At 45.1% G+C, this 27,630-nt stretch overlaps 2 protein-coding genes across 5 annotated transcripts in view; one reads left to right on the top strand and one right to left on the bottom strand.

Annotated features, from left to right (window-relative positions):
- LOC101736709 (ubiquitin carboxyl-terminal hydrolase 8) overlaps positions 1-23,622 on the top strand; it is a 30,029-nt gene extending 6,407 nt beyond the window's left edge. For 2 of the 4 annotated variants that reach the window (XM_038012140.2, XM_038012139.2), the window contains exons 6-18: positions 93-234; positions 540-622; positions 693-812; positions 921-1,046; positions 1,127-1,244; positions 5,011-5,162; positions 6,324-6,407; positions 7,085-7,192; positions 17,852-17,982; positions 18,627-18,726; positions 19,738-19,866; positions 19,936-20,130; positions 20,831-23,622. In XM_038012140.2, the coding sequence (XP_037868068.1) occupies positions 93-234; positions 540-622; positions 693-812; positions 921-1,046; positions 1,127-1,244; positions 5,011-5,162; positions 6,324-6,407; positions 7,085-7,192; positions 17,852-17,982; positions 18,627-18,726; positions 19,738-19,866; positions 19,936-20,130; positions 20,831-21,286 (1,944 nt within the window). In that variant the 3' untranslated portion in view covers positions 21,287-23,622. The remainder of the gene's footprint in view (positions 1-92; positions 235-539; positions 623-692; positions 813-920; positions 1,047-1,126; positions 1,245-5,010; positions 5,163-6,323; positions 6,408-7,084; positions 7,193-17,851; positions 17,983-18,626; positions 18,727-19,737; positions 19,867-19,935; positions 20,131-20,830) is intronic. The other 2 variants (XM_062669477.1, XM_062669478.1) reach the window with 2 other exon arrangements.
- A 1,097-nt stretch (positions 23,623-24,719) lies between these two features.
- LOC101745903 (uncharacterized) lies at positions 24,720-26,666 on the bottom strand. The gene is made up of 3 exons (XM_004925741.4): positions 26,303-26,666; positions 25,656-25,839; positions 24,720-24,935 (listed from the first exon to the last, which is right to left on the bottom strand). Exons 1-3 carry the CDS (start codon positions 26,423-26,425, stop codon positions 24,820-24,822), a joined length of 423 nt encoding a protein of 140 aa, XP_004925798.1. The 5' UTR covers positions 26,426-26,666; the 3' UTR covers positions 24,720-24,819.
- Positions 26,667-27,630: the final 964 nt, after the last annotated feature.

Below are 27,630 nucleotides of genomic sequence, written 5' to 3'. Positions count from 1 at the left end.
TTTCTAGTTGCGGATCCACATCACCTAACGCCAACGCCGATGACAACATATTAAAGCTTTTGTGTATTTTTATCGCAGTTTTGTATTCTCAGTGGGACATTAAAGTTCAGTACGCGAGACCGCCGCTCGCCCTCGAAGGCGGCTACGAGGACTGGCTGCTCAAGTACCCCGCGTCCACCACCAACCCGCAGGCGCAGCCGCCGCGCCCAGACGACTCCATGGACGACATGCTGGGTAACGTGCACCGGGAGGGCCTCACCCGCCGCCCCCCAACCGACGCCATTGTTGCCACTGTCTATAAAATCTTAATTATTAAATACAAACATATTAACTATATGAAAAAATATATGAAATGAAATGAAGTTAAGTAGGTGAATTTAAAACTAATTGATTTAAATTAAATGAAACGAGATGAGATGGTTTGAAATTAAGTCTCAGTAAAATGGTGGTTACATACTGAGATAGTTTCAGTGGATTTTTTGGAATTTGCAGTTGCATTGTGTCATTTCCCCTCATTTGTGCACCTTATGTGTGTGCAGGAGACATAGAGTACCCGAGCTGGGCGGAGCTGAGTCCGCCCGCCGCACCCCGCCGCGCGCCCGAGCCCGACCGCGCCACCAAGGTGCGTAGTCCCGCCGCGCCCCCCAACCCCCCGCCCTCACCCCCCCGCTCTAACGAGTAGTGTCCCGCAGGCCGCCGCCGTGCTGGTGTACGACGAGCGCGCCCGCACCATGCAGAAGATCCTCGAGCAGCAGGAGGTCATCGCCGACACCTCGCTCACCCTCGAGATGCAGAGGATCGAAGCTGAGCAGGTACCGCCGCCCCCTCCGCAGACCGGAATCATCGCGATCAATTACAAATGAATATTTAGCCTGTTCACGTAAATCTCCTAAAGTTGACCAGATTATAATATCTTCCAGGACTGGGAGAAAGTTCGTTCGCAGCAGGAGACGGAACAACAAGACGACGTCAGAGCCATGTACCAGCTCAGGGAGCAGGAGATCATCAGTCAGCTCATGCAGCTGGAGAACAAGCAGTACGACATGGTGAGTAGCCGCCGCGCGGTCCTTCCGAGCACGCTGGGGTCCACAACTGGATAGATTCCATGCTGTACATTTGCTTTCAGGAACAAGAGAACCAGAGTCTCCGCGAGCAGCTAGAGGAGTACCAGCGTCGGGAGCGGGACGAGGCCGCCCAGCTAGCCGAGACCATCGCCAGCCAGGAGACCGAGGCCGACGCCGACGGTAAGTGACCGCACCCTGCTATCTCTTTGTTTGCTGTGTGGTGGGAGAGCAGCCCGCGACGCTGATTACAGCAAGTGGCCACACAAACCACTTGCTCACTTGCCCACTCACATAAAGTAGAAGTTTTAACAGTATAGCAGGAACCTCTGGACTTTTAGTCGTCGTGGCCTAAAGGATAAGACGTCCGGTGCATTCGTATGTAGCGATGCACCGGTGTTCGAATCTCAGGCGGGTACCAATTTTTCTAATGAAATACGTACTCAACAAATGTTCACGATTGACTTCCACGGTGAAGGAATAATATCGTGTAATAAAAACCAAACCCGCAAAATAATAATTTGCGTAATCACTGGTGGCAGGACCTCTTGGGAGTCCGCACGGGTAGGTACCACCACCCCGCCTATTTCCGCCGTGAAGCAGTAATGCGTTTCGGTTCGAAGGGCGGGGCAGCCGTTGTAACTATACTTGAGACCTTAGAACTTATATCTCGAGGTGGGTGGCGCATTTACGTTGTAGATGTCTACGGGCTCCAGTAACCACTTAACATCAGGTGGGCTGTGAGATCGTCCATGCATCTATGAACTGATGAGGCTCAGGTGCCGGGGCTGAGAACAAGGTGCGGTGGGGTAAACAATTAAAATATTAACCAACCTGGCTCAAAATTATCATAGTCGATACCGGTCGAGGCATCGGAACTAAGAGTTCAGAGCTTGCGCCTCCGGCAGCAGGCGGGCTGTGCGGGGGGCGGGGAGATGGGGGGAACCTCCGTCACCCGGAGCATGTAAAGCTTTTCTGGTGGTGTTTATGGGTCATCTTCGCCAATCTCCAAACCAGCATATGGTGGTGGTATCCAAAACGCTTAGGATAGTTGACTCGCATTAACCGCCTCGCCTCTTCTTGGCCTCGCACCGAGGCAACTGGTCGGGCCACTCCCTTTCGCGCCTGCAAGCCGCCACAGCACTAGCGGGCTCGGTAGGGTGTACTACATGGGCTTGTGTTCCGGCGGCACAGAGCGGGCCCGTGCGCGCACAGAGCTGGCCGCGCGCACAGCCGCACTAGCGGGCTCGGTAGGGTGTACTATATGGGCTTGTGTTCCGGCGGCACAGAGCGGGCCCGTGCGCGCACAGAGCTGGCCGCGCGCACAGCCGCACTAGCGGGCTCGGTAGGGTGTACTATAGGGGCTTGTGTTCCGGCGGCACAGAGCGGGCCCGTGCGCGCACAGAGCTGGCCGCACGCACAGCCGCACTAGCGGGCTCGGTAGGGTGTACTATAGGGGCTTGTGTTCCGGCGGCACAGAGCGGTCCCGTGCGCGCACAGAGCTGGCCGCGCGCACAGCCGCACTAGCGGGCTCGGTAGGGTGTACTATAGGGGCTTGTGTTCCGGCGGCACAGAGCGGGCCCGTGCGCGCACAGAGCTGGCCGCGCGCACAGCCGCACTAGCGGGCTCGGTAGGGTGTACTATAGGGGCTTGTGTTCCGGCGGCACAGAGCGGGCCCGTGCGCGCACAGAGCTGGCCGCGCGCACAGCCGCACTAGCGGGCTCAGTAGGGTGTACTATAGGGGCTTGTGTTCCGGCGGCACAGAGCGGGCCCGTGCGCGCACAGAGCTGGCCGCGCGCACAGCCGCACTAGCGGGCTCGGTAGGGTGTACTATATGGGCTTGTGTTCCGGCGGCACAGAGCGGGCCCGTGCGCGCACAGAGCTGGCCGCGCGCACAGCCGCACTAGCGGGCTCGGTAGGGTGTACTATAGGGGCTTGTGTTCCGGCGGCACAGAGCGGGCCCGTGCGCGCACAGAGCTGGCCGCACGCACAGCCGCACTAGCGGGCTCGGTAGGGTGTACTATAGGGGCTTGTGTTCCGGCGGCACAGAGCGGTCCCGTGCGCGCACAGAGCTGGCCGCGCGCACAGCCGCACTAGCGGGCTCGGTAGGGTGTACTATAGGGGCTTGTGTTCCGGCGGCACAGAGCGGGCCCGTGCGCGCACAGAGCTGGCCGCGCGCACAGCCGCACTAGCGGGCTCGGTAGGGTGTACTATAGGGGCTTGTGTTCCGGCGGCACAGAGCGGGCCCGTGCGCGCACAGAGCTGGCCGCGCGCACAGCCGCACTAGCGGGCTCAGTAGGGTGTACTATAGGGGCTTGTGTTCCGGCGGCACAGAGCGGGCCCGTGCGCGCACAGAGCTGGCCGCGCGCACAGCCGCACTAGCGGGCTCGGTAGGGTGTACTATAGGGGCTTGTGTTCCGGCGGCACAGAGCGGGCCCGTGCGCGCACAGAGCTGGCCGCGCGCACAGCCGCACTAGCGGGCTCGGTAGGGTGTACTATAGGGGCTTGTGTTCCGGCGGCACAGAGCGGGCCCGTGCGCGCACAGAGCTGGCCGCGCGCACAGCCGCACTAGCGGGCTCGGTAGGGTGTACTATAGGGGCTTGTGTTCCGGCGGCACAGAGCGGGCCCGTGCGCGCACAGATCTGGCCGCGCGCACAGCCGCACTAGCGGGCTCGGTAGGGTGTACTATAGGGGCTTGTGTTCCGGCGGCACAGAGCGGGCCCGTGCGCGCACAGAGCTGGCCGCGCGCACAGCCGCACTAGCGGGCTCGGTAGGGTGTACTATAGGGGCTTGTGTTCCGGCGGCACAGAGCGGGCCCGTGCGCGCACAGAACTGGCCGCGCGCACAGCCGCACTAGCGGGCTCGGTAGGGTGTACTATAGGGGCTTGTGTTCCGGCGGCACAGAGCGGGCCCGTGCGCGCACAGAGCTGGCCGCGCGCACAGCCGCACTAGCGGGCTCGGTAGGGTGTACTATAGGGGCTTGTGTTCCGGCGGCACAGAGCGGGCCCGTGCGCGCACAGAGCTGGCCGCGCGCACAGCCGCACTAGCGGGCTCGGTAGGGTGTACTATAGGGGCTTGTGTTCCGGCGGCACAGAGCGGGCCCGTGCGCGCACAGAGCTGGCCGCGCGCACAGCCGCACTAGCGGGCTCGGTAGGGTGTACTATAGGGGCTTGTGTTCCGGCGGCACAGAGCGGGCCCGTGCGCGCACAGAGCTGGCCGCGCGCACAGCCGCACTAGCGGGCTCGGTAGGGTGTACTATAGGGGCTTGTGTTCCGGCGGCACAGAGCGGGCCCGTGCGCGCACAGAGCTGGCCGCGCGCACAGCCGCACTAGCGGGCTCGGTAGGGTGTACTATAGGGGCTTGTGTTCCGGCGGCACAGAGCGGGCCCGTGCGCGCACAGAGCTGGCCGCGCGCACAGCCGCACTAGCGGGCTCGGTAGGGTGTACTATAGGGGCTTGTGTTCCGGCGGCACAGAGCGGGCCCGTGCGCGCACAGAACTGGCCGCGCGCACAGCCGCACTAGCGGGCTCGGTAGGGTGTACTATAGGGGCTTGTGTTCCGGCGGCACAGAGCGGGCCCGTGCGCGCACAGAGCTGGCCGCGCGCACAGCCGCACTAGCGGGCTCGGTAGGGTGTACTATAGGGGCTTGTGTTCCGGCGGCACAGAGCGGGCCCGTGCGCGCACAGAGCTGGCCGCGCGCACAGCCGCACTAGCGGGCTCGGTAGGGTGTACTATAGGGGCTTGTGTTCCGGCGGCACAGAGCGGGCCCGTGCGCGCACAGAGCTGGCCGCGCGCACAGCCGCACTAGCGGGCTCGGTAGGGTGTACTATAGGGGCTTGTGTTCCGGCGGCACAGAGCGGGCCCGTGCGCGCACAGAGCTGGCCGCGCGCACAGCCGCACTAGCGGGCTCGGTAGGGTGTACTATAGGGGCTTGTGTTCCGGCGGCACAGAGCGGGCCCGTGCGCGCACAGAGCTGGCCGCGCGCATCGCCGCCGTGCGCCAGCAGCGGGCGCGCCTGGACCGCACGCGCGAGCAACTCGAGCAGCAACGGAAGCGGAAGCTGGCGGAGGCCAGGGAGAAGAAGAAGCCCGGGGAGGACAGGGTGAGTCGCATACATATCTACTGTTTATTCACTCGTCTCTTATAAGATTTAATCTTGGATTTATTTAACACAATTCGTCCACCCATAAAGACCTTCACATTGATCTGAACAGCGCACAGATCTCCAGATACTGCCGGTTCTTTCCGACCGCCACTAAAAACACCCAAGGTCCGTCCGTAAAACATACAATCAAATTTTCGAACTCGAAGAAACCTACCCTCATTTATAGATTTAACATTAACACTAGCTTTGCGAGAGAGGAACAGAGCACACTCCCCTCCGATAACTTTTAACATTCAGCACTTTATTAGTCCATTCCATTAGTTTATTGGTGATATTATATCTTACTAGAACCATCCATCCATGTAGAAGTCAATTAATTTTACCGACCAGTGCGGTCGACCAGATCGAGGTGTTGCTCCAACCGGACCGGTCCCTACTGTGTGCACTGCAATTGTACAGATATAAAATATTGTGTTAAAACGTAAACGCACTTTTTTTTATTGCTTAGGTGGTTGGACGAACTCACAGCCCACCTGATGTTAAGTGGTTACCGGAGCCCATAGACATCTCCAACGTAAATGCCGCCACCCACCTAGAGTTATGAGTTCTAAGGTCTCAGTATAGGTACATCGGCTGAGACACCCTTCAAACCGAAACCCGTTACTGCTTCACGGCAGAAATGGGCTGAGTGGTGGTACCTACCCCTGCGGACCCACAAGAAGTTCACTACCAGTAATAAAAATCTTGAAAATCTTCTGTCATGCCTTGAGCTGCGGGTAGCTTCCCTTCCTCTAGCGCGTCCCGATGGCCAAGTTTAGGTGGCTCCGAAGCGCGAATATCGACTTTTAATAAGAAATGCGATCCTTTTTGCTAAATGGCCTACACGGGCCGCCTATTTTTGCCGTGAAGCAGTAATGCGTTTCGGCTTGAAGGGTGGGGCAGCCGTTGTAACTATACTGAGACCTTAGAACTCATATCTCAAGGTGGGTGGCGCATTTCCGTTGTGGATGTCTATGGACTCCAGTAACCACTTAACACCAGGTGGGCTGTAAGCTCGTCCACATATCTAAGCAATAAAAAAAAACGGGCGCATTGACGTAAATATTTAGCGTCAGTGGTCGCTCAGCAGAGCGTAGTATCAGTGCAGTTGTGTCGCAGGAGGATGACGGCGACGCATACATGGACGACAGCCCCGGGGCCGCCGCCCTCTCCCGCGCGCACTCCTCCCCAAACATCGCCAAGGTGAGTACACGACATACGAACCCCTGGACCACATGGCAGCAGGTGATTAGCTAAGATCTTGAGATTTAAGTTCAAAGTCTTAGTTGCATTCGACAACTGTCACCCTACTCTTCAAACCAGAACACATGACCACATTATGACAGCACTCTGGCGGGCATACCCTACGCCCTTGCGGCTGTAAATGACCAGCTTCGACATTAACTTATACAAGAAAATGAAGAATTATTGTGGCAGCATTTATCGGCGGAGACTTCGACTGCTTCAAAAGATCCCTTCGAAAAGTTAAATAAATGAATTATTAAAGAACATTTGTGTAATAAAGTTTACTATAAAGTCAATGATTATCTAGAAGATTGCACAAAGTGGGAATGAGTTGCTCGCTCCGGGCATTTCAATATTGCCATAATTGTTACTTTAAAATACCTCTTGTAAAAATGTTTTTTTTTTTTATCTAATATTTAAAAAAAAAGACATGTCCGCTGAGTTTCTTGCCAGTTCTTCTCGGGACGGAGGCTAGTTTTTGTGACTTGGCGGTAGTTCTTTTTGACGCTCAACAAGAAAGTACTTTCATTTAGGTTGAATAATTCTTTTTTGTTTTGATTTGATTTGTTCTAAAAACCATGAAGTCAGAAGCACTTCAAAATTGAAAGTAGCGCTTTAAAAGGCCGTCCCCACAGATGGAGGAGGAGGCTAGCGCCCCCCAGTTCGACCGCAGCACCAAGCCCGCGGCGCCCCCGCCCGCCGACCACGCGCACAGGGATTTCCAGCCGGTCTGGGGGACTGTGGTGAGTCTCATGGACATTGACAATGACAGATTCAAAGCTTACTTTAAGTCACATAGCAACACTACCGAGGAATGCCGTGTCTGATCTGGGTGTAAGGGAGACGACCGATGTTGATATGCAACATTTATACATTTGTCAGAACCTACACGTGCTCTCCCCTAACTTTACCAACACTGCCAATTGATGACTTGAACAAGTTGATATAGGAAGCAGGCCCTAAAACGGCTTCATTGGGTGTGACGTCACATGAGGCCAACATTGGCATTGTTAAAAATCCATTAGAACACACTTATACATTTGCCTATAGATTTAACCAGTGTAAGCAAACAATCCGCTCCACTAACGGTGCTTTTAGGTACCTCAAGCACCGGTTATCGTTCTCGTCGAACCCGTCGCTTGCGACGAAGGACTCGACGAGTAAATTAACCCTCAGACACAGCCCACTGAGTTTCTCGCCGGATCTTCTCAGTAGGTCGTGTTTCCGATCCGGTGGTAGATTCTGCGAAGCACGGCTCTAGCTAGGGTTCGTGTTAGTAACGTCGTCAGGTTTGAGCCTAGTTTGAGCCTACTAGTTAAGGTTACGCTGAAATAGCCTCTCAGGGCTCTCAGCTTAGGTAGGAAAAAAAAGCAAACAATACGACCTTCTGAATAATAAGTAATCGCAGTCGTTCGGAAGGAAGATGAGGAGACCAGAAGACCGGGCTCCGTGGTGTGGACTGGGAGAGGCCTATGTCCAGCAGTGGACGACTGTGGGCTGATGATGATGATGATCCAGTCCCTCATGGACATCGGTAATGCTAGCGACACAGCCGAGTCGCTGCCTGCTTACTATTATATTAAAAAATAGACCGCCTTCCACCATTTTTTACAACTTCGTGGGTGGTCTTCTTACGTGTAGCTTCTGTTTGCGCACGTTTAAGAACAAGATAGGCTACTATAGCCATATTAGAGCGCATGAGAGGCGCGGACATTAGCTTTTAAGTTATTGAACTGAAAATATTGGTCGCCGTTGCCGAAACCGGCTTGTGGAACCATGATGATGATTATATTGGAAAACTTCGAAATAAAACTTTATACTTTTTACTCCGGTATCTTTTTTATGTATATAATTCTTATATCGATTTTGTTGATTGTTTATGTGTGTGTTCAAGTGAATTCAAGAATAGCTTAGATTCTCAATTCGCTTTACATATTTATATATATTCGATAGTGTTTTTGGTTTTACAAAAAAAATTGGAAAAATTTGAAATTTTCGGGTTTAAGATTTGTACCGGATAACGTCTGTTGGGTCCGCCAGTATAATATTATTTCGCTATATACTGGAAGCTTCTGCGATGCGCACTCTCAAGTCCGCAGGTCGCCGCCGGGCTGCGTGCTTTACGTAAACGAACTAAAAGAGTCGGAGAGCGAACCGAAACTAGATCTGTGTGCTTTGTATGGAGTTGGAACAGCGCCCCTAGTGGCAAACGAAGGAACGCTGTCCAACTCCATACAAATTTGAGTTAACTTTTACGCGATCGAGAAGTTAAAAAGCTCGCACTAAGCACACTGCTTAGAAAAAATTACAAAGACCGATGATTATTCTAGCAAATTTTTACTCGTCTAAGTCGTTAAATCATGATATGATTCTGGTGGTTTTTACCCTGTCAACGATACACGAGAAACCCAAGAATATACTGAACTGATAGTTTTAATACTCATTAGAGTGACCCTACCCCTCTGAACCAGCACAGACCCCTACGAGACCATGAGGCTCAGAGCGAGAACTGCACCTCATTCTATTCATTAAATCTAAAGAAGATGAACTAGTTCACACAGAACTCGCCTCTACCAATACACAAGTAAACTGCGAGCTTGTCTGTGCGAGTATATGTTTATGTATGCAAGTTTTTATACTTTTTTATTTACCTATATATTGTGTATTTATTCTTTTTGTAATTAGTAAAACAACGCTAATATAATGCTAAAAATAATAACTAACATAATTATAAAAACTGACGCTGAAATATTATAAAGGCCGAGAAAGAATGAAAAAAAATCGTTATTCAGAATTAGGCCTAAACTAATACGTAGTGTACATAATTATATATAAAACATCATATAATTACGCTTTGATTACTTTATATTACACGATCAAGTATCAAAAACATCGAATCTCGCATAATGAACGAAATAAACAAACAGTTTGTTATCACGTCTACATTTCTAGCACTCGTAAATTGAGTATTTGATTGAATGCATTCCAAGTGATTGTCGCGAATGCACGAAGAATGCACCACGTCACAGATGTCAGGGCCGCGAACCCGCACATGTGCCCTAATCCGGACAGAACCCTCGTAACGCGTGCTGCGTAAGTCGGCACATGCGCGTCCACATTCCGACGCACGACATAACCGATTGATCTTTTAACACCCGAGATGTATCGCAATGCACTTTAGTCCTCCAAACGACAATCGGGTGTTAAAAAACCAGGTGGTAAGAAAGATGGATCTCATAGTGCGTTTCCAGAAACATTTTTTGCCACGTACCATCCGGCTTTGGAATGATCTCCCCTCTACGGTATTTTCTGAGTGCTATGACATGTCCTTCTTCAAACAAGGTTCGTGGAGAGTACTTAACGGTAGGCAGCGTATATATGGTCAGCAGGGCTGTATGGTCGTATGGTCTTCTGCCTTCAAGGGCAAAGGGCAAAAAAAAAATGGTACCAACTTTAACGATCTCAGAAGCTACCTTATCAACAGTTACGTATTCACATACTAATTTAATTACGTTGATTTGGTGTATTGGAGACTCGTGACTTGATATGCCCTACAGCAGTGATTATCAAACTTATTTCTTTTACCGCCCCCTTTGATAGTCAATTATTTTTCAGCGCCCCCCATTTTTATACACCCCTAAAACTTTAAAACCACAATTTCATTAATTTAATTAATAAATGTTGTATAAATTTTAGTAAATGTAGTACCGCGTAGTACATAATATATGTATTTGTACGTGCTATTATTGTTTCTTCATATATGTACGTACATTGCTACAGAGTGTGTATTTACAAATTTGCAAAATAAAAATTAATTCATCTCGTCAATAGGTTTGTTTAAATTCAGAATTACAGCAGCAGTTGCAGCAGCTTTGCCACCCCCACGGCCAGGGATTGGCCCCACACGGGCGCCTCGTATAGGGCCATCGATCGCACCACCCCCATATAGAGACGGCGCGTCACTTGGTCAGGCCCCCCGACATTAGCCAGAAGCCGGTCCAACGACTGTCCAGAATGAGGCCAAGGTACTTCAACTGCACCCCGACCTCGATACGGACGCCTCCAACCACGATATGGGCATCGACAGGTGGCACTTTCCGGGGCCTGTGGAATCACATGGCCTCGGATTTACTGAGTGCCACGTCGAGGCCCAATCTCCTGATTTTGCCGACGACATGCGCCACCCCAGCGGTAGCAAGACGGGCAGACTCAGCAAAACTCCCCCCCGGGCCACGACCAACGTGTTGTCTGCGTAACAGATTACACTCAGGCCCGGGAGGAGGGCACCCATCAGCACCCAGTCATACCCGATATTCCACAAAAGGGGGCCGAGCACCGACCCCTGTGGAACACCGCGCACGACCGGTAACCGGTGCAGGATCCCACCATGTCCGGTACACGTGACTGATCTGTCCTCCAAGTAGGAACCCACCAGCCGGCGAAGGTAGGGGGGCACTCCATGTCGTTCCAGCGCCCTCCTATCACGGACCAGGGCAGGGTGTTAAATGCATTGGCGATATCGAGCGAAGACAGACAGATAGACAAAAATTTTTAAAAATGTTATTTTGGTGTCTGTACCGTATATATATTCATATGCATGTAGTAAAAAGCGGTTATTTCAATATTTCAAACATACACTCTAATTTTATTTAAATGTATAGAATACTTTATTCTATCGTCAAGTTTTCGTAGCGCACACGATGTAAAGAATATTTAGGTAATTTTTTTACACCTTGCGTTACATTATTAGTTTTAGTAAAGATCACTATAATAAAAAATTGTGAGCCGTCACGGGACGCCTGGCATATGTGAAACATCGACATTATTTTGTAAAAGTAATATGCAGAAAAGAACAGATTGTGATAGGAACTAAATATGTCATAATGATAAAATAAAATATTACGAAAAAAATATTTGTTTTCAAGTAAAACACAGGTTATGTGTACTGTAGTAAACAACACTGTATACACTACGGAGTATACACTATAGGTATCCGAGCTCAGTGTAGCGAGAGAGATGGCTTAACGCCGGATCGAGTGGGAGAGAATCGCACAGTCGATTGCGCATGGCGACGCGTCGCCACGGCATGCATCGCCACGCCAGAAATCGGTTTTACGTGCGGCTATAGATGTTTCACATCAAAAAAAGAATATAGCCTATGTCACTCGGGATAAGTGTAGCTTCCAAACAGTGAAAGAATTTTTAAAATCAGTTCAGTAGTTTCGGAGCCTATTCAATACAAACAAACAAACAAATCTTTCCTCTTTATAATATTAGTATAGATTATTTGTTAAAGAGAAAAAGTAGAAGTAGAAATTTAAAATACTATATAAAGTAAATGAAATTACAAATTATACATCGCCCCCCTAACCCCAATCAAAGCCCCCCCCAATTTTTCCTGGTCCCCTTAACGCCCCCCTCTAGGTTTCAAACGCCCCCAAGGGGGCGTTATCGCCCACTTTGAGAAAGACTGCTCTAGACCATCAGCTTAGGTAGGAAAAAAATAAAGCGGACAAATGTGCCTGATCACGCGGCAAAAGAACTCCATAATCCTGTCACGACTGGTCGTTACGGAGATATCCACGTGTGTGTTAGACAATGTGCTTTAAAAAATGTCCTAATGCTCACGAAATGGTGCGATATAAAAAACGTGAGGTTGCGAATAATTCAATATTTGTAATCTGTACTTTGGATACGTAGGTACAGTCACATGGTCGCGAGACTCGTGTCCCGCCTCGTGCTTCGGATTTGCGTTTAAATAATTATTTAATACGGAACTAGTGTTTTGTTTTTGGTCACGTTTGCTTATTGATGATAGACACTATTTGAGTTGAGAAATCTATAATAGGGTAGGTTTGATCATTCCACACAGACATATTCCTTGAAGTTTGGAGCGTGCCAAAGAAAAACATAAAGGTTTATCCATAGGTTCACCTCGAATTTTCTTCTGCCAACGTCGTGCATCTAGTGACATCATGCTCCGATCCCACATTTTTTTATGGCGTTTAAGTTGTCAATATAGATTTGTGTTTTATAGCGAAGTAGGATGTACGCTTCCTATGATATACATGCGTAGCGCGTGTGAAATCGTATTCACTGTTGGCGAGAAATATATAACTTCAAATCCCCATGCCCTAAGGACCGTGGATTGTTATACCGTCATGAACCTTAGCCACGACCCCACACATAGATATATGTTCAGTTTTGTTAAGCCTCTGATGCAGGATTTAAGCCGCATCGCCCTCCTTCCAAAACTTGAATTTACCACAATATGTCTTAGTCCAGATGCCGATTTTATACTCTGAATTGTGTTGGGTACACTGAAACATTGATACTCGACTATCCACATCACAAAAAACTTCCACTCTTTTTGACGCTTTCTTGAATGAAACAGAGTAATATGGTGGAGATAAAGGTGTAATAGAGTAACAGATAAAAATCCAACTAAAAAATAGAAAGTAAATTTTAATAAATTTGAATTAAAAATAGTGTAAGGAAAAATGATTTTATTGTACTAACAGCGTGGGGTGCATGGTATAAGTAGTTATAAATATGTTATGAACAGATATGAGTAGAAGGGTTATTTTAATAATATCCTGAAAAGCACCCCACGCTTTTTTACAATAAAATCATTTTTACTTACACTATTTTTAAATCAAATCTATAAAAAATTATTTTCAATTTTATAGTTGGATTTTCTATAAAAGCGTATTTTGTTAGTTTTTTAAAGTATTATTTATTTTTTTATACTGATCACCATAGCACCATAACGGTTCAAGTGCACATATTTTTTATATAATATGACATGGAAACCACCAACCACCCCATTGTGAATGTCCGACAATATTAGCGCCGCTGCGGCGTTACAAGCGGAAATAAATTGTTGTATGTCCGTTTGTTGAAGTGACCGCCCGCCGCCGGCTGCGAAGGTCGGCCTCAAGGCCAGGGTCACTCGGCAAAGAAACGAATACTTGCAAATAATATACGCAATAAATAAAAGTGAGAGATTCATTTTTCGCACGCAACCCCCTGATGAATCGAAGTAGCTTCTAGACTGGTAATCGACATCATCCAGTGGACTTATTTTATTTATTTATCGTATGGCATTCGTTTACACTGCGTGGTTATAATTGAAATTTACAGTTTGTGATTAGGGTTTTATAATTGACGCAGTGTAGTTGGAACCGGGAGATCCTCAGGAGGACAGTTCGGTTGCCAGGTTGTTGCACTATTAGCACCACCCAGGGGTCACGTGTAGGGTAGCGGTGGGTAATCTCCTACGGACGTTATGCAACTTCGACCTATGTCAAACGATGATGAATATATCTTTGGCATCTCTGGTTGGCGTTTAGTCATGCGCAATTTGTGTGGAATGTTAATTATTTCGTCACTAAGTCATGCTATCTAAAATTTAAGATCTCACATTCCGGCCTGGTCGATCTTATAATTGGTGACATACACAATAGGTGAAGCGTGGTCAAAATACGTGCATTCGTTGATAAAACGCATAAAATTCAACGGTTTTTCCCTACTTATTCCCTAATAACTTAAGAGGCTATTCCAGCTACGCCCGGACGGGTAGGTGAGCTCACGGGCTCAATCTGAAAGAATTTGCTAAAACTAGCCCTAGCAAGAGCCGTGCTTCGCAGAATCTACCACCGGATCGGAAACGCGACTCACTGAGAAGATCCGGCGAGAAACTCAGTGGGCTGTGTCTATGGGTTAGTTCGCTCGTCGTAATCGACAAGGACGGTGACTGGTGCTTGAGAGGCATATAAGCACCGAGAGTGAATCCGGAGGATCCAACAAAACATGTTTCCGTCGACGGCGGCTTGGCATTGTCCCGTCGCGGTCTGATAAGATTCAAGGGTCCAAAAAACCTGTACTACATACAAGATATGAACAAGAATACTGGACCTGCAATCCAACCCAAATCCCGGAGTACAGTATTCAGGCTCTCCGCACCAACAACATTTTGAACCTGCTCGTTGACCCGATGGGTATAATTTAAACCGTTGATTAGCGTCTATCTAACTAAACTAATGGTGATCAGGCAAATTGAATGTTATAAAATATTTCCTTTAGCTTGTGTCGTTAGTTTCTTTACATCTTTAATTATGTTCCGATGCTCGTGCAGTTCAGAAAACATTAGATTAATCCGACATTCAGAGTCAGAGAGTTATCGCTATGTATTAAATTGACCCCAATGCGACCTTTGTTTCCCCAAGGAAACTTCATCTTCTTAGAAAGAAAAAGCAATCGACGAAATGTTTCTATTAGATAGGTGAGTTGCCCTCCGAGTTTTCCGACGGATCCGGTGTTAGATTCAGCGAAGCACTGATCATGCTAGGGCTAGTGTTCGCAAATTCTCTCAGGTTGAGTCCGTGAGTTCACCTACACGTCTGCGCTTAGCTGAAATAGCCCGTTAGGTTACCAGCGAATACATAAGAGAAAAAGTGTATTTATTAGATATTTTGTCGTACCATAAATTGCAGTTATAATTGGAACACATGCAAATTTGATTAAAGCTGCAGCAATGAAAAAAAAATTTTAAACTTATTGACTGCTGTGCCGAGTGTTCTAGATTCGATTATAGGACAGATAAGTTTGTTCTTTGTCTGGCTGTTAAATATCTATCTATGTACATATGTATGTATGTATGTAAATGTATTGATATCCGTCTTTGGATTCCTATAGAACACAAAATCCTAGTTTGTGGCCGGAGGATCACCGGGTGTACCGGTCATTGATCTCTTCGAACCCGTCGCTTGCGATGAAGGGCTCGGCGAGTAAAGAAACCCATAGACACAGCCCACTGAGTTTCTCGCGGATCTTCTCAGAGGGTCGCGTTTCCGATCCGGTGGTAGATTCTGCGAAGCACTGCTCTTGCTAGAGTTAGTGTTAGCAATGTCGTCAGGCTTGAGCAGGTGTGAGCTCACCTACTTGTTAAGGTTACGCTGAAATGGCCTCTCATCAGCATAGGTAGGACAAAAAAATCCCGGGTGTGGTTTGTCCCCAATTATTTAGATTTCTTATTGAAATAAACGCAAAATTAAACGATATGCGTAGTTTAAATAACATTGCTTAAGACGACATGTGCAAGTTGTAACAATAGTGTGGCGAAAAGTAGCAAGGCCTCAAGTACAGAAAGTAAACAATAGACATAGTGTACAGTAAGGTAAGGCTGCGTGACCAATCAACTACATCATACTGAACGATTCGCGAGCGGCGACGTTCTTCAGACATGTTGTAGGGTGACCATGTTAACTGTGTGGACAAACGCCCTGCTTTTAGAATGTTGGCGTAAACCAGAGATCCCATAGACGTCAAAGAGTGATTGCCGCCACACACGACCAGACGGGAAATTAATGTTTCAGTTTCTCTTCTACAGTGGCCGGTTTCCAAACATAAATTGTATGATTGCTCAGTGCTTCTCTGAAGCACGAAGGCTCGCGTCTATTAAAAAAAAAATCACCGTTTCTATGTGTTACATGTGCGTTATGTAGCAACTATTCTGATGACTCGTGGAGATAATATAACTAGTTTTAAACTTTGGCAGTTATCTACACAATAAACACGGTCATTTAACGAGTTTTATAACGGTTTTTAGTTTTAATGAGTTCAGTTTGCTGAATGCGAGTTTTTTAACGTTCTCGATAGCGTAAAAGTTAACTCAAATCTGTATGCAGTTTGAATAACGCCCCTAGCGGTAAGCGTAGGTAATCCTGTAGGTTATAAGGATAACTACTCGATGACTACTATTAAAATTTGACATTGCACTCCTATTGAAACTGGATATTTTACTTTAATAACATCAAAGAAGCGTCCTTTCGTTTTGAATACATATTTTTTAAAAATCATGCGCAATTATCCCAGTCGTGTCGTTGTATCGTGGTCATCCAACGCCACCCCCATCCACCCTTACTTTGACCGCACACACCCTACACGTGAACTTTAGTCTAACCACGACTGTGTTCAAAGACACACGCTATTTACGTGATAGCAATTAAAAATATATAATAAAGTTGTAAAGAAATTTGAAATTCGGTTAATAAACAAAAATTACTATTTTTCCGTCGAAAACAAAGTTGTCGAGACGCTCTGTGAGATTCTACTTTTTTATACAATTCTATATGTGTATAATACGTAAGTGCAACATAGTGCTGCATTCAGAAAAGTGAAAATAACTAAATGATTCTCTCATTAATAACAACGGCATTCATATTTTACCTAATAGTCTTACTAGTCTTAGTATTTCCTATGTCTAGATACACCAAATCGAGTCTCTTTCGATGTGAATATTAAATAAAAAAAATAAAAGCTACGATCATAAAAACTTGCTACAAAACAGACCACTTTAAAAGAAAACTCCCGTTGCGTTTTATTGTGATTAAATGAACAAAAAAAAATTATCATTAATCAAAAAGATTATTCTTACAACGAAAAAATAAAATTAAATTAAATCTTCTAATGATATTTAATTAAATTGCATAAATATTCAATTGTAATTTAAACTCTGAATTTATCTAATAGCAAAAGATATCAACATTAGTGACCGCTGTTTTTAATTAATTGAGAAGCAAAATAAAATTTAATTGAAGTTTAATTCAACAAAAGTAGTCAGAATACACAACAAAATCGTCATTACAATAAAAAATCTGTTAACGCAAACCAATTAAAATTGCTGCTTTCTTCACGGAATACCGTCCAGTTAAAAACGATTCTATAGCTGGTAATTATAATAGAAAATAGAACCTCTCACTCCAACCGGAATATCCATTAGCAATATAGCTGCGATACTGAGATACGAAAGGAAATGTATACCGGTGACGACAGCTAACATGGTGCTCAAAGTGAAAGTCCGACTCAAAGTATCGCAGAACCAGATCGCTTGGCTCTTCAGAAGGGTGGGTACTAGAACTAAATCATTTCAATATTGAATACCAAACGAACAATGACAGTTAAATTTTTTGATGCCCTTTTTTCCTACCTATTCTAGTAACCTCGAGGGGTTATTCTAGATTCACCGAACTAGTAGGTGAGCTCACGAGGCTCAAACCGGAGTGTTGCTAACACTGACCCTAGCAAGAGCAGTGCTTCGCAGAATCTACCACCGGATCGGAACCGCGACCCACTGAGATCCGGCGAGTAACTCAGTGGGCAAGATGCCTTGTTATAAGCTCCACCCGTATCTATGTATAGGAATATCAGCATGTAATTTTTCACAAACCTTAACACGTTCGATCAATAAATAAAATTTGCACACCACACACTTGACTCTGAAATTAACTTCTCTACACGGTATTAACTCGGCACTAAGGCACACGGAACTTGAAATGAGGTTTGAAAAGAGGTTTGTCTTCGAATGAGTTTTGATCGACTCTTTAAACTTTTTAACCCAGGGTCGTGGGTTGACCGGCCTGAAGAACCTTGGGAACACTTGCTACATGAACTCCATTATACAATGTCTGAACAACACCGCCATACTTGTCGCTTACTTCAGGAACGGGCAGTATCTGGAGCACGTTAACAGGTAAGTTTTGATAAACAGATTTATATGGCCTTAATATAGATATGGCACTTTTCAGAGCAATACACGTTGGGAAAACATTCGAAAGAGACCGGGTCGATTTGGTAACACCGGGTCTTTGAGGCAGCCAATACGGTTGACGTTCTGACCTCGTGTCTGAAAATGGCCTGATGGATGTTTGCCGTCCTTGATAGCTACTATAGACTAAAATTGGTGCGCTCGGCTGCACAAACAGACAACAGAACTGTGATTATTTAATAATATAGACCTAGTAACAAGTTAGCCTTGGATTGGCTTTCCATGAGTGAATTTAGGATCATCAAGGAACCTTTGAGCTTACGGCCCACCTGATGTTATATGGTTACCGGGTCTATAGACATACAACGTAAATGCCGCCACCTACCTCGAGATAATAGTTCTAAGGTCTGTTTTTACAGTACAACGTCTGCTTCTCCATCAAATCGAAATGAATTACTGCTCCACGGCAGAAATAGGCGGGGTGGTGGTACCTACTCGTGCGGACTCACAAGAGGTGCTACCACCGTTGTGCGGACCAGACTAATCTTGCACATGTACCCCTCTTGTTTTGCCGTCGGGTAATATTCCGGTGCGCACCGAGCATTACTCAGTAGCGTGACCGCCCACAGGTCGGCGAGCACCCGCGGCGCCATAGCAGAGGAAGTGGCGGCCGTGGTCAGGGCGCTGTGGTCGGGCCAGTACAGGTTCATCGCTACCAGAGATCTCAGGGTGAGCATCGATTGAATTAAATACATAAATCGTCCTGATATACTTGCTTCGTTAAAATTTATCTATCCTAATAAGTGTAAATGAATGTTTGCCTTTAATACGTTGATCAGATTATTTGTAAATCAGTGATTCGACTGTGACGATACAGTTATAGTAGGCTCCTGGAAGGTCCCCGCTAAGGTAAGAAGCGGCGCCACTTACCACACGTGGTAGGACCTCATGTGAGTCCGCACGGGTAGCAGTAATGCGTTTCTGTTTGAAGGGTGGGGCAGCCGTTGTAACTATACTGAGATCTTAGAACTTATATCTCAAGGTGGGTGGCGCATTTACGTTGTAGATGTCTTCAGTAACCACTTAACACCACGTGGGCTGTGAGCTGGTCCACCCATCTAAGCAATAGAAAAAAAAAATAGTAGCAAGCAATCGATATTTAACATTCAAAAGTCTGAGCGGAACCAGATTTCGTTAACGTGATATAAAAATAGAAGATTGGGATATGCATTTTTATTTATTGCCCTTGCAGGCAAACGAGCTTACGGCCCACCTGATGGTGAGTGGTTACCGTCGCCCATGGACTTCAGCCATACCAGGGGCAGAGCCAAGCCGCTGCCAACCGCTAAATACTCTCACAAGCCTCGTTTGAAGAAGGACATGTCATAGCGCTCGGGAAACACCGTGGAGGGGAGCTCATTCCATAGCCGGATGATACGTGGCAAAAAAGATCTCTGGAAACGCACTGTGGATGACCGCAGTGGCTCCAGGTAGTATGGATGAACTCTACTCTGGTGGCTGGTGTAATTTTTTTGTGATGAAATTTTGATGTCCATGAATTCCGATAGCCGCTTAGCAATAGGTGGATGAGGAGAGCCGTAGACCGGGCTTAGTGGTGTGGATTAGGATAGGCCTATGTCCAGCAGTGGACGACTGTGGGCTGTTGATGATGATGATGATGATGATGATGATTGGGTGAGTTTGGAGCACGGGGTACTAACAATTGTCCCGCATTGCCAGAACGAGGTCGGCAAGCAGCAGCGCGCCTTCCGGGGCTGCGAGCAGCAGGACTCGCACGAGTTCCTCACCATCCTCATGGACTGGCTGCACCTCGACCTGCAGTTCCGGGCCGACGCCCCCCCGCACAAGGTACCCCCAACGCCCCGCCCGCACCCCCCGCCCCCACTCGCCACCGAGTAACGTGGAGTGTAATGACAGGACAGCCTCGCGCCCTCGGAGAAGGCTTGGTACGAGTACACCAAGTCTAAGGAGAGCCTCATTCTGCGGCTGTTCTACGGCCAGATCAAGTCGACGGTCCGGTGCACCGTCTGCTCCAAGCAGAGCGTCACCTACGAGTCCTTCTCCAACCTGTCGCTGGAGCTGCCGGCCAACGCCAACAGGTGCTCCTTAAGCGTAAGTGATGACGTTACGTGAACAGCTCGCGCTCCGAGATGTCCCCCCCCCCCCCGGGGGGGAGCAGCCCGCTCGGTTGGCTATTGAAAAATTTTTATCATGAAATTCTAATTTTATAATAATTAAAAAAAAATGTTTTAATAATTAAATAAATAATAGTTTTAAAAAATTTACAAAATACGCGTGGCGTGCTTTTCCGGATATTATCAAAATAATCCTTCTACTCATATCTGTTCATAAAATATTTATAACTACTGATACCAAGCACGCCACACTTTTTTACAATAATTTGTTTTTACACTATTTTTAATTCAAATTTATTAAAAATTAATTTTCTATTTTTTAATTGGATTTTCTATAAAAGCGTATTTTGTTAGTTTTTTTTTTTTTTGTTGTTGCTTAATTGGGTGGACGAGCTCACAGCTCACCTGGTGTTAAGTGGTTACTGGAGCCCATAGACATTTACGACGTAAATACGCCACCCACCTTGAGATATAAATTCTAAGGTCTCAAGTATAGTTACAACGGCTGCCCCACCCTTCAAACCGAAACGCATTACTGCTTCACGGCAGAAATAGGCAGGGCGGTGGTACCTACCCGCGCGGACTCACAAGAGATCCTACCACCAGTTAAAAATGCCACGAGTGCCCTGTCAATATTCCCGCGTGCGTTCGTACTGACCCGCTGCGTGTCGGCGCAGGACTGCCTCAAGCTGTACCTGAGCGGCGAGACCATCCCGGGCTGGAACTGCCCCAACTGCAAGGACAAGCGCGACGCCGTCAAGAAGCTCGACATCTCCAAGCTGCCGCCCGTGCTGGTCATCCACTTCAAGAGGTTCTACGTGGACCCCAAGGAGTACCAGGCGAACGCGTACAGGAAGAAGCAGACCTACATCGACTTCCCGCTGGAGGGGCTGGACATGCGGCAGGTCGCCCCGGCCTGCCCCGGCGCCGCCGCCTACGAGCTGTACGCCGTGTCCAACCACTACGGCTCCATGGAAGGCGGCCACTACACCGCCTACTGCAAGAGCAGCCTCTACGGGAAGTGGTACAAGTACGACGACCACGTGGTCACCGAGATCCCCGCCAGCGACGTCAAGTCCAGCGCCGCCTACATCCTGTTCTACTCGTCCTGCGGGCCCGCGCGCGCCTCGTGATCCCCCGCCCCCCGACACCCCGCGCGCGCCTCGTGATCCCCCGCCCCCCACCACCCCGCGCGCGCCTCGTGATCCCCCGCCCCCCAACACCCCGCACGGACCGGCTGATGACGTCACGCGAGTTACAGTCCAGTGCCGGATAGATCGTTACTAGTTTCCTTGTTTAGATTTATGTACATTGTACGTTGTAATTATCACTTTTTTTAATTCATACATCATAAACGCGAAGCAACTGAGTTTTATACATTCTAATTATAGATTCGGACGTTGATGTTGTGTGATCAGTAGCACAGGGTTGCCAGTTAATGTTAAGTAATGAAAAGCTAAATAATTAATTAAAATCATCTTAGTAAACTATGTTCATGAAAGCTTAGGGATGGCAACGTCTTAGCAACACGTGGTGGCACACTGGTCTCTGGTCGCGCCACCGGGGACCAGTGCTGCTGGGTGCAACTCCTGCGGCAGGCACCACCGGGTCTCGACAGCTCCGACAGTGACCACAAATTTCCCCATATCAATTTTCAGTTGCGTCGCGTCGACATAGCAATCAAAATCCATACAGCCATATTACTTCGACAGTGGTACAAGTCACGACTCGCACAGAAAGTATCCCATCCCTATCTCGAGTGTCTCAGTTTGCTAAAAACTATGGCTCCCTCCCTGGCTAGCGGCCCACGGACACCATGACACCATTAACGATGAATTCGTCAAGTCACGAAAAACTAGGTATATGGCGCCCCTAGCGGCAAACGTAGAGAAACGTTCCAAACCTCATACAAATTTGAGTTAACTTTTACGCTATCGAGAACGTTAAAAAACTCGCACTAAGCACACTGATATTTGTGTTTGGAGTATAACATTGCGGTTATTGACCCTTGAATGTTGTACACGTTACATTGCTGGCCAAATATTAAATGGAAAAAAATTAAACATTCCACCCTTCAATAAAAAATCATGTTCGTTCCTAGTGTCGGCGATGTACTCACAGAACAAGCGAGCATAAGCCAGATCCAAAATAAGTTTACTAAATGAATATTTATTTGCGTTGGTATGAACATAGACCGCCCTGGCACTGTAGACCTGCTGTCCGTGAGCAACAGCGTGCGGGCGACCTGTCCCGGACTGCGTGCAGTTACAAATACAGCTAGACTTCTCCCACTGTCGAGGAATTCAACCGCATGTGTCCATCAAAACTAGGGTGCGACAGTCTCCTAAAAATTCGATGATTAATGAAAACACATGATACAATATATGTATTTTTAAATTCTTGAATACAACTGTCTGCGCGCTAAAATTCTAAAAACATTCTAATTTTAATATTCGTTGTGATTATAATTAATTTATTTAATAAATTTATATGATGGTATTATCGTAGTGTAGCTTTTTTAAACCAGTTAATAATATTATGAGACTTGTGTTTGGGCGTGTCCCTGAAGTGCCCACGGGCCGCGTCACGCGTCGCGTGGACCTCTGCGTGAACACGTGGTCCCATAGCCGCCGACCCCTGGGTACTCCCCCGGCCTCCATTCAAAGTAAATAAAAAAGACATGTTGTAATAAATAGTCTTTGTAAAAGTACCCACAAATTTTAAATAATTATCTGTTCAAAGAAAGTAGTTCATTCGTACTATTTGATGTGTTGTTTCAGACACCTTATCTGTGTATCGACTACGCACGAAGTATACTTAAAATGTCATGTTTGTTAAATTTACTTTTTATTTTGTTATGATAAATATAAAAGATCAAATGAACCGATCGGTTCGTTTTCTAAGACTCGTGAATACATTTGATGAGAACTCCGACAAGTCTGGGTTCAAGTTTAAGTAACGAATGTACAGAGACAGGCCCTATTGTTTCTTTTAAAAGGATATTCGAAGGCCGCGTGCACACGATTGTGTGTGTGAGTGTCACATTTAACTTTAACGCGCTTATTGTGTACGGTCACCTGTAAAGAGTATTCTGAAATAGTGCCAATAATGTACATAGACCACACCTTCCTCGTGTCTACAAGTCTCCAGTCGTAGACAGTATTAGGCCACTGGACCGGGTTCCTTTAACCAATTACGTATTTAGCTGAAATAAAATCGAATCCTACTTAAGTATTACGTGCTCGTCTTACGTTCGAGATCATAGTATAATTGATTGAACGAAAATTTAGTGCCTAAAATGAAAAATTACACTGAATTGATTTTCGTTCCCCAGATTTTGTGAATGTGTTTCATATTTTGTATGTGTATTTATAACTATTCTGTACACTTGTAAATAAAGTACACATTATAATGATATGTATGTCTTTAATATTGTAAGACAGTTTATTAAATTCTTTGTTGATATAAAGTTTTGTTTCATTCCTATATAAATATTTTACAATAACTTCATATAAGCTAAACTAGATGATGATTTTTTTTTATAACGCCATCTTGTTGTGTCTTTAAAGCGGTTAGTTGCCCTCAATTAAGAAAAATAGTATTATTATTCGCCAATAGATGTCGGGAAGAGTTGATTATAGAAAACACGAATAAAACAACATTTTCTGAAAATAAATCGTAGCTAGATCGATTTATCGCCCCCGAAATCCCCTGTATACTAAATTTTATGAAAATTTAGAAAATCGTTGGAGCCGTTTCCGAGATTCAGATTATATATATTAATATACAAGAATTGCTCGTCTAAAGGTATAAGGATTGTGTGTCAGTAGTTCACTGAACTAATTCAGTCTTGAAGTTGAAGTACCAACATAGACTTCAATTGAATTGTCTCAGATAGGTTAATCTGTGTACAAACCATGATATTGCCAATTTCCTTTAAATTACAGTCAAGCGTGAGCAGTAGAGCCCCTCGAAATAAACGAAGGCCTGCTTAGATTATTTTTTTAGAATGAGTATTCAAAGTTAAGTGAAAGTAAATCTAGTACATTTATTATTGATGATTTTTTTTTTCTAAATATACATTTGTTTCTGATTTGTTTGATTTCGCACTGACTCGTTTAGTTTTTAATGAAGCCAAAATGCTATAGAAACCTAGTACAAACAATTCAAAACTGTAATAACCATGTCCAAAAATTCCACTCCAAATTTTTCAATAAAATGCTTGGACCTCGAGTACTTCTATGTATGGAACTTTGCTTTTTACTGGCTCAGCATTAGTGGGCTTTTACCCTGCCAATTCCACAGACATTGTAACTTTCTATTACACTTTGTACGTACACATTCAACACCCAGAGCACACAATCCACATTTTTGTTTGTTACATGAGCATTTACCCAAACTGGGAATTGAACCCACAACATTTGACATGGCAGTCAAGCCTGCTTAACTAATGCACAGCAAAGTCAGTTACAGTACCTACAGACTGGTACAAACTTATTTCTGAACCAGAATCTTTTACTATTCCTCTGCCCCTCCAAGTACAGCAAAAGAAATAATCAAGAAATATTTGATCTTTTATGTTGGATATCACTGGTTTGCTTTTATTTCCATTGAGAACTCATGTTATCAAATAAACAGTTGTTTCAAAATAGATCAACATATTTTTCTACTGAGTTCCATTCATGAACATGTTCATATCGATGAGAAGATCATCTCCATTTATCTCTTCATCCTCATCTTCTTCTACTTCCACATCATAATATACTGTGTCTACAAGATTACCTGGAAATTTTAAAACAATTTGTGAACAGATAAATTTGATGGGAACAATGTGGTTTTGTACTATTTGCTGTGACGTAACCGTTTGCACAATATACTAACTTAATCAGAATAAAAAAAAGAATCAGTCATTGAAGTAACTAATATTAATAGTAATAGAGCACTGTTATAAAACTGTAGAATAGCAGCTAGGAAGCTTAGGCTCAGGCTCAGGGATAGCGATCAGTCATCATTGTGGAGGCGGCAGACCTTATCTACTACCGTACGCGAAAGAAACAGATTAGTGAAGAAATAGCTTAGATGGGTGGAAGAGCTCACAGCCCACCTGGTGTTAAGTGGTCACTGAAGCCCAGACATCTACAACGTAAATGCGCCACCCACCCACCCTGAGACAAGAGTTCTAAGGTCTCAGTATAGTTACAACGGCTGCCTCACCCTTCAAACCAAAATGCATTACTGCTTTACGGCAGAAATAGGCAGGGCGGTGGTACCTATCCGTGCGGACTCACAAGAGGTCCTACTACCAGTAATTACGCAAATTATAATTTTGCAGGTTGAATTAGTCTAGATTGTTTAGTCCAAAAAACAGTGTTACTATTCAAGTCTTGTAGACCCGTTTGCAACTTTAACCACATGAAGTATCTATTTTCAGTTTTGTAAGTTAAACTAAGTCCTTTCATTAAACAGAAATACATGGTATATAAATAGTTATGAGTGCAGTACCCATAGATAAATTCAACTCCTCATTGTTACAGTCCTCGTTGATGATCGGAACTTCAAACTCAAACTCTCTTGTTGGACTCTCAGTTGAAGGTTGCTCAACATTACTTTCCACATTACTGTTCTGTTGTGCAGATTTTTTAAGTTTCAATTGTGATTTCATACTCTCTAAGTGTAACCTTTCTATCTGTCATAAAAGAAATTCGTTTATTTATTAATTTAATAAAAGATAAGTTATTTAAAGATTAGAAGCTACTCATATTTAATTTGGCAAATCAGTATAAGTAATATCAGTAGGTAATTAATTGATCCAGAAAAAAACAGATATACGTGAAGTAAGCCAAAATATTAGTAAAATATTATGAACATTAAGAAAATGTTGTCCATTCGAAGTCCTCAATCAAGAAATCACTGCTTTCATAACGCACTTGACGTTAATAACGTAAAGAAATCATAGCATACAATGGACTAATTTTCTGTTTAAACCTGTGATCTTATCAAGTAGAGCGGATTAAGATCGGGACTAGACGACGGCCAGTCTTCAGCTCTGATGAAGTCCGAAACGTTCGTTTCCAACCAGTAGTTAGTTGCAATTACCAATGACGTGCGCAACTTTTGTCTTCGTAAATAAAAAATTAAAAACCATCTACCTGTAAGCAGTTCCGTTGTTTTTTAATCTTTGATAAAGCGTCAGTGATCCATTTTTCTTCAGCTAACAATTGAGTTTCTTCGGCAATTCGCTTGTTTAACTTGACTGCCGACATTTTCAACATTGAAACGTTAAAAAATATAATCTAATTCTGCTACTATCAGAATTATCACAATTACTACAGAATTCTCAGAAAGCGGTATCCACAAAACTCAGTCCAGCTTCTGATGCAAATAACAAACATTGGAGTTGGTTTTCAAATAGAAGAAATCTGTTTGTTTTGCATGCGACATGCAATTTGCAATGCAGTGCCAGCCAGTGACCAGATTTCCCTTAACGAATCTACTGCTTATGGAGGTTAAAAGCTACTAAATTCTACCAAAAGAGAAAGAGAAAATACTAAAAATCTATTATATTTTTTTGCTGTCGTGTTAGAACGTAAATCATGAATGTTTCCTTGATTAAACGATAAAATAATAAAATTAACAAAGAAACCGCCATTAATTAAAGAAACCAATGTTTTTCTTTATTTAATTAAATTCTAAATAAAAATGTAATGAAAAAATGAAAATAATAAAATGAAACGTAAGTTAAAATTCTTCGTCTTTATGTTGGGTAAAATTTTCATAAAATTGTTTTGAGTCCATTAACCTGATAATAATTCTGTGAGGATCAATTCTGCGACATCCCCCTTCCAACTGTCGTAGCCCCTCTTTTTCATGCATTATTGCAGCAACATTCTTATTATTAAATCGATTTAGAACTTGATTTTTAATCCTATTACGATCGGAAATTATTCTTTCTACTTTGGCGTTTGACAAAGGTAGTATCGTCATTTGCTTCACAAATCGGGACAAATTGCCGTACTTTGCTATTCGCATCACAGATTTAGCTGACTCCACTCCAAAATTTAACCACCATAAAATTTTCAGACGTCGGACTAGAAATTGACAATAAATTAGAAGACAAGAAACATAAATATTATTAAATATATTTATGTTTCATTTTAACCTCGATTTTATAAATTCTCATTAAAGGAATTCCCACTAGTCTGTCACACTCTGTGACTCTATGCTCACGCCACGAATGGTAAAAAAAAGAATGAAAATTAAATAGTTACAATCCATTCGATGAAAGGGGGAATACTCCGAAACTATCCGATATGCCAAAAAAGTACTAGAATAACTGAAAATCGTGAATTCTACTAAAATATACCAAATAATTTTTACATACTAAATTCTGTTGCCAGTACCTCAAAATCTTCTAAAAAAGTAGAAATCTACCAAGTCTGGTCACGCTGTGCAGTGCTCTCAGTCTCAAACATAGAGT

This window comes from Bombyx mori, chromosome 7 (genome assembly GCF_030269925.1).
Source record: "Bombyx mori chromosome 7, ASM3026992v2".
Lineage (NCBI taxonomy): Eukaryota > Metazoa > Arthropoda > Insecta > Lepidoptera > Bombycidae > Bombyx > Bombyx mori.
The sequence above is the reverse complement of the archived record's forward strand: the minus strand, read 5'-3'. Positions and strand labels throughout refer to the sequence as shown.

Bases quoted from the DNA above. Each gene is read 5' to 3' on its own strand.
- LOC101745903 (XM_004925741.4), bottom strand. From the start codon at position 26,425: ATGTTGAAAATGTCGGCAGTCAAGTTAAACAAGCGAATTGCCGAAGAA. The intron at 25,840-26,302 runs GTAGATGGTTTT...CTTTTATGACAG, and splicing joins AACAACGGAACTGCTTACAG to ATAGAAAGGTTACACTTAGA. The intron at 24,936-25,655 runs GTACTGCACTCA...TAAAATTTCCAG, and splicing joins GGAGTTGAATTTATCTATGG to GTAATCTTGTAGACACAGTA.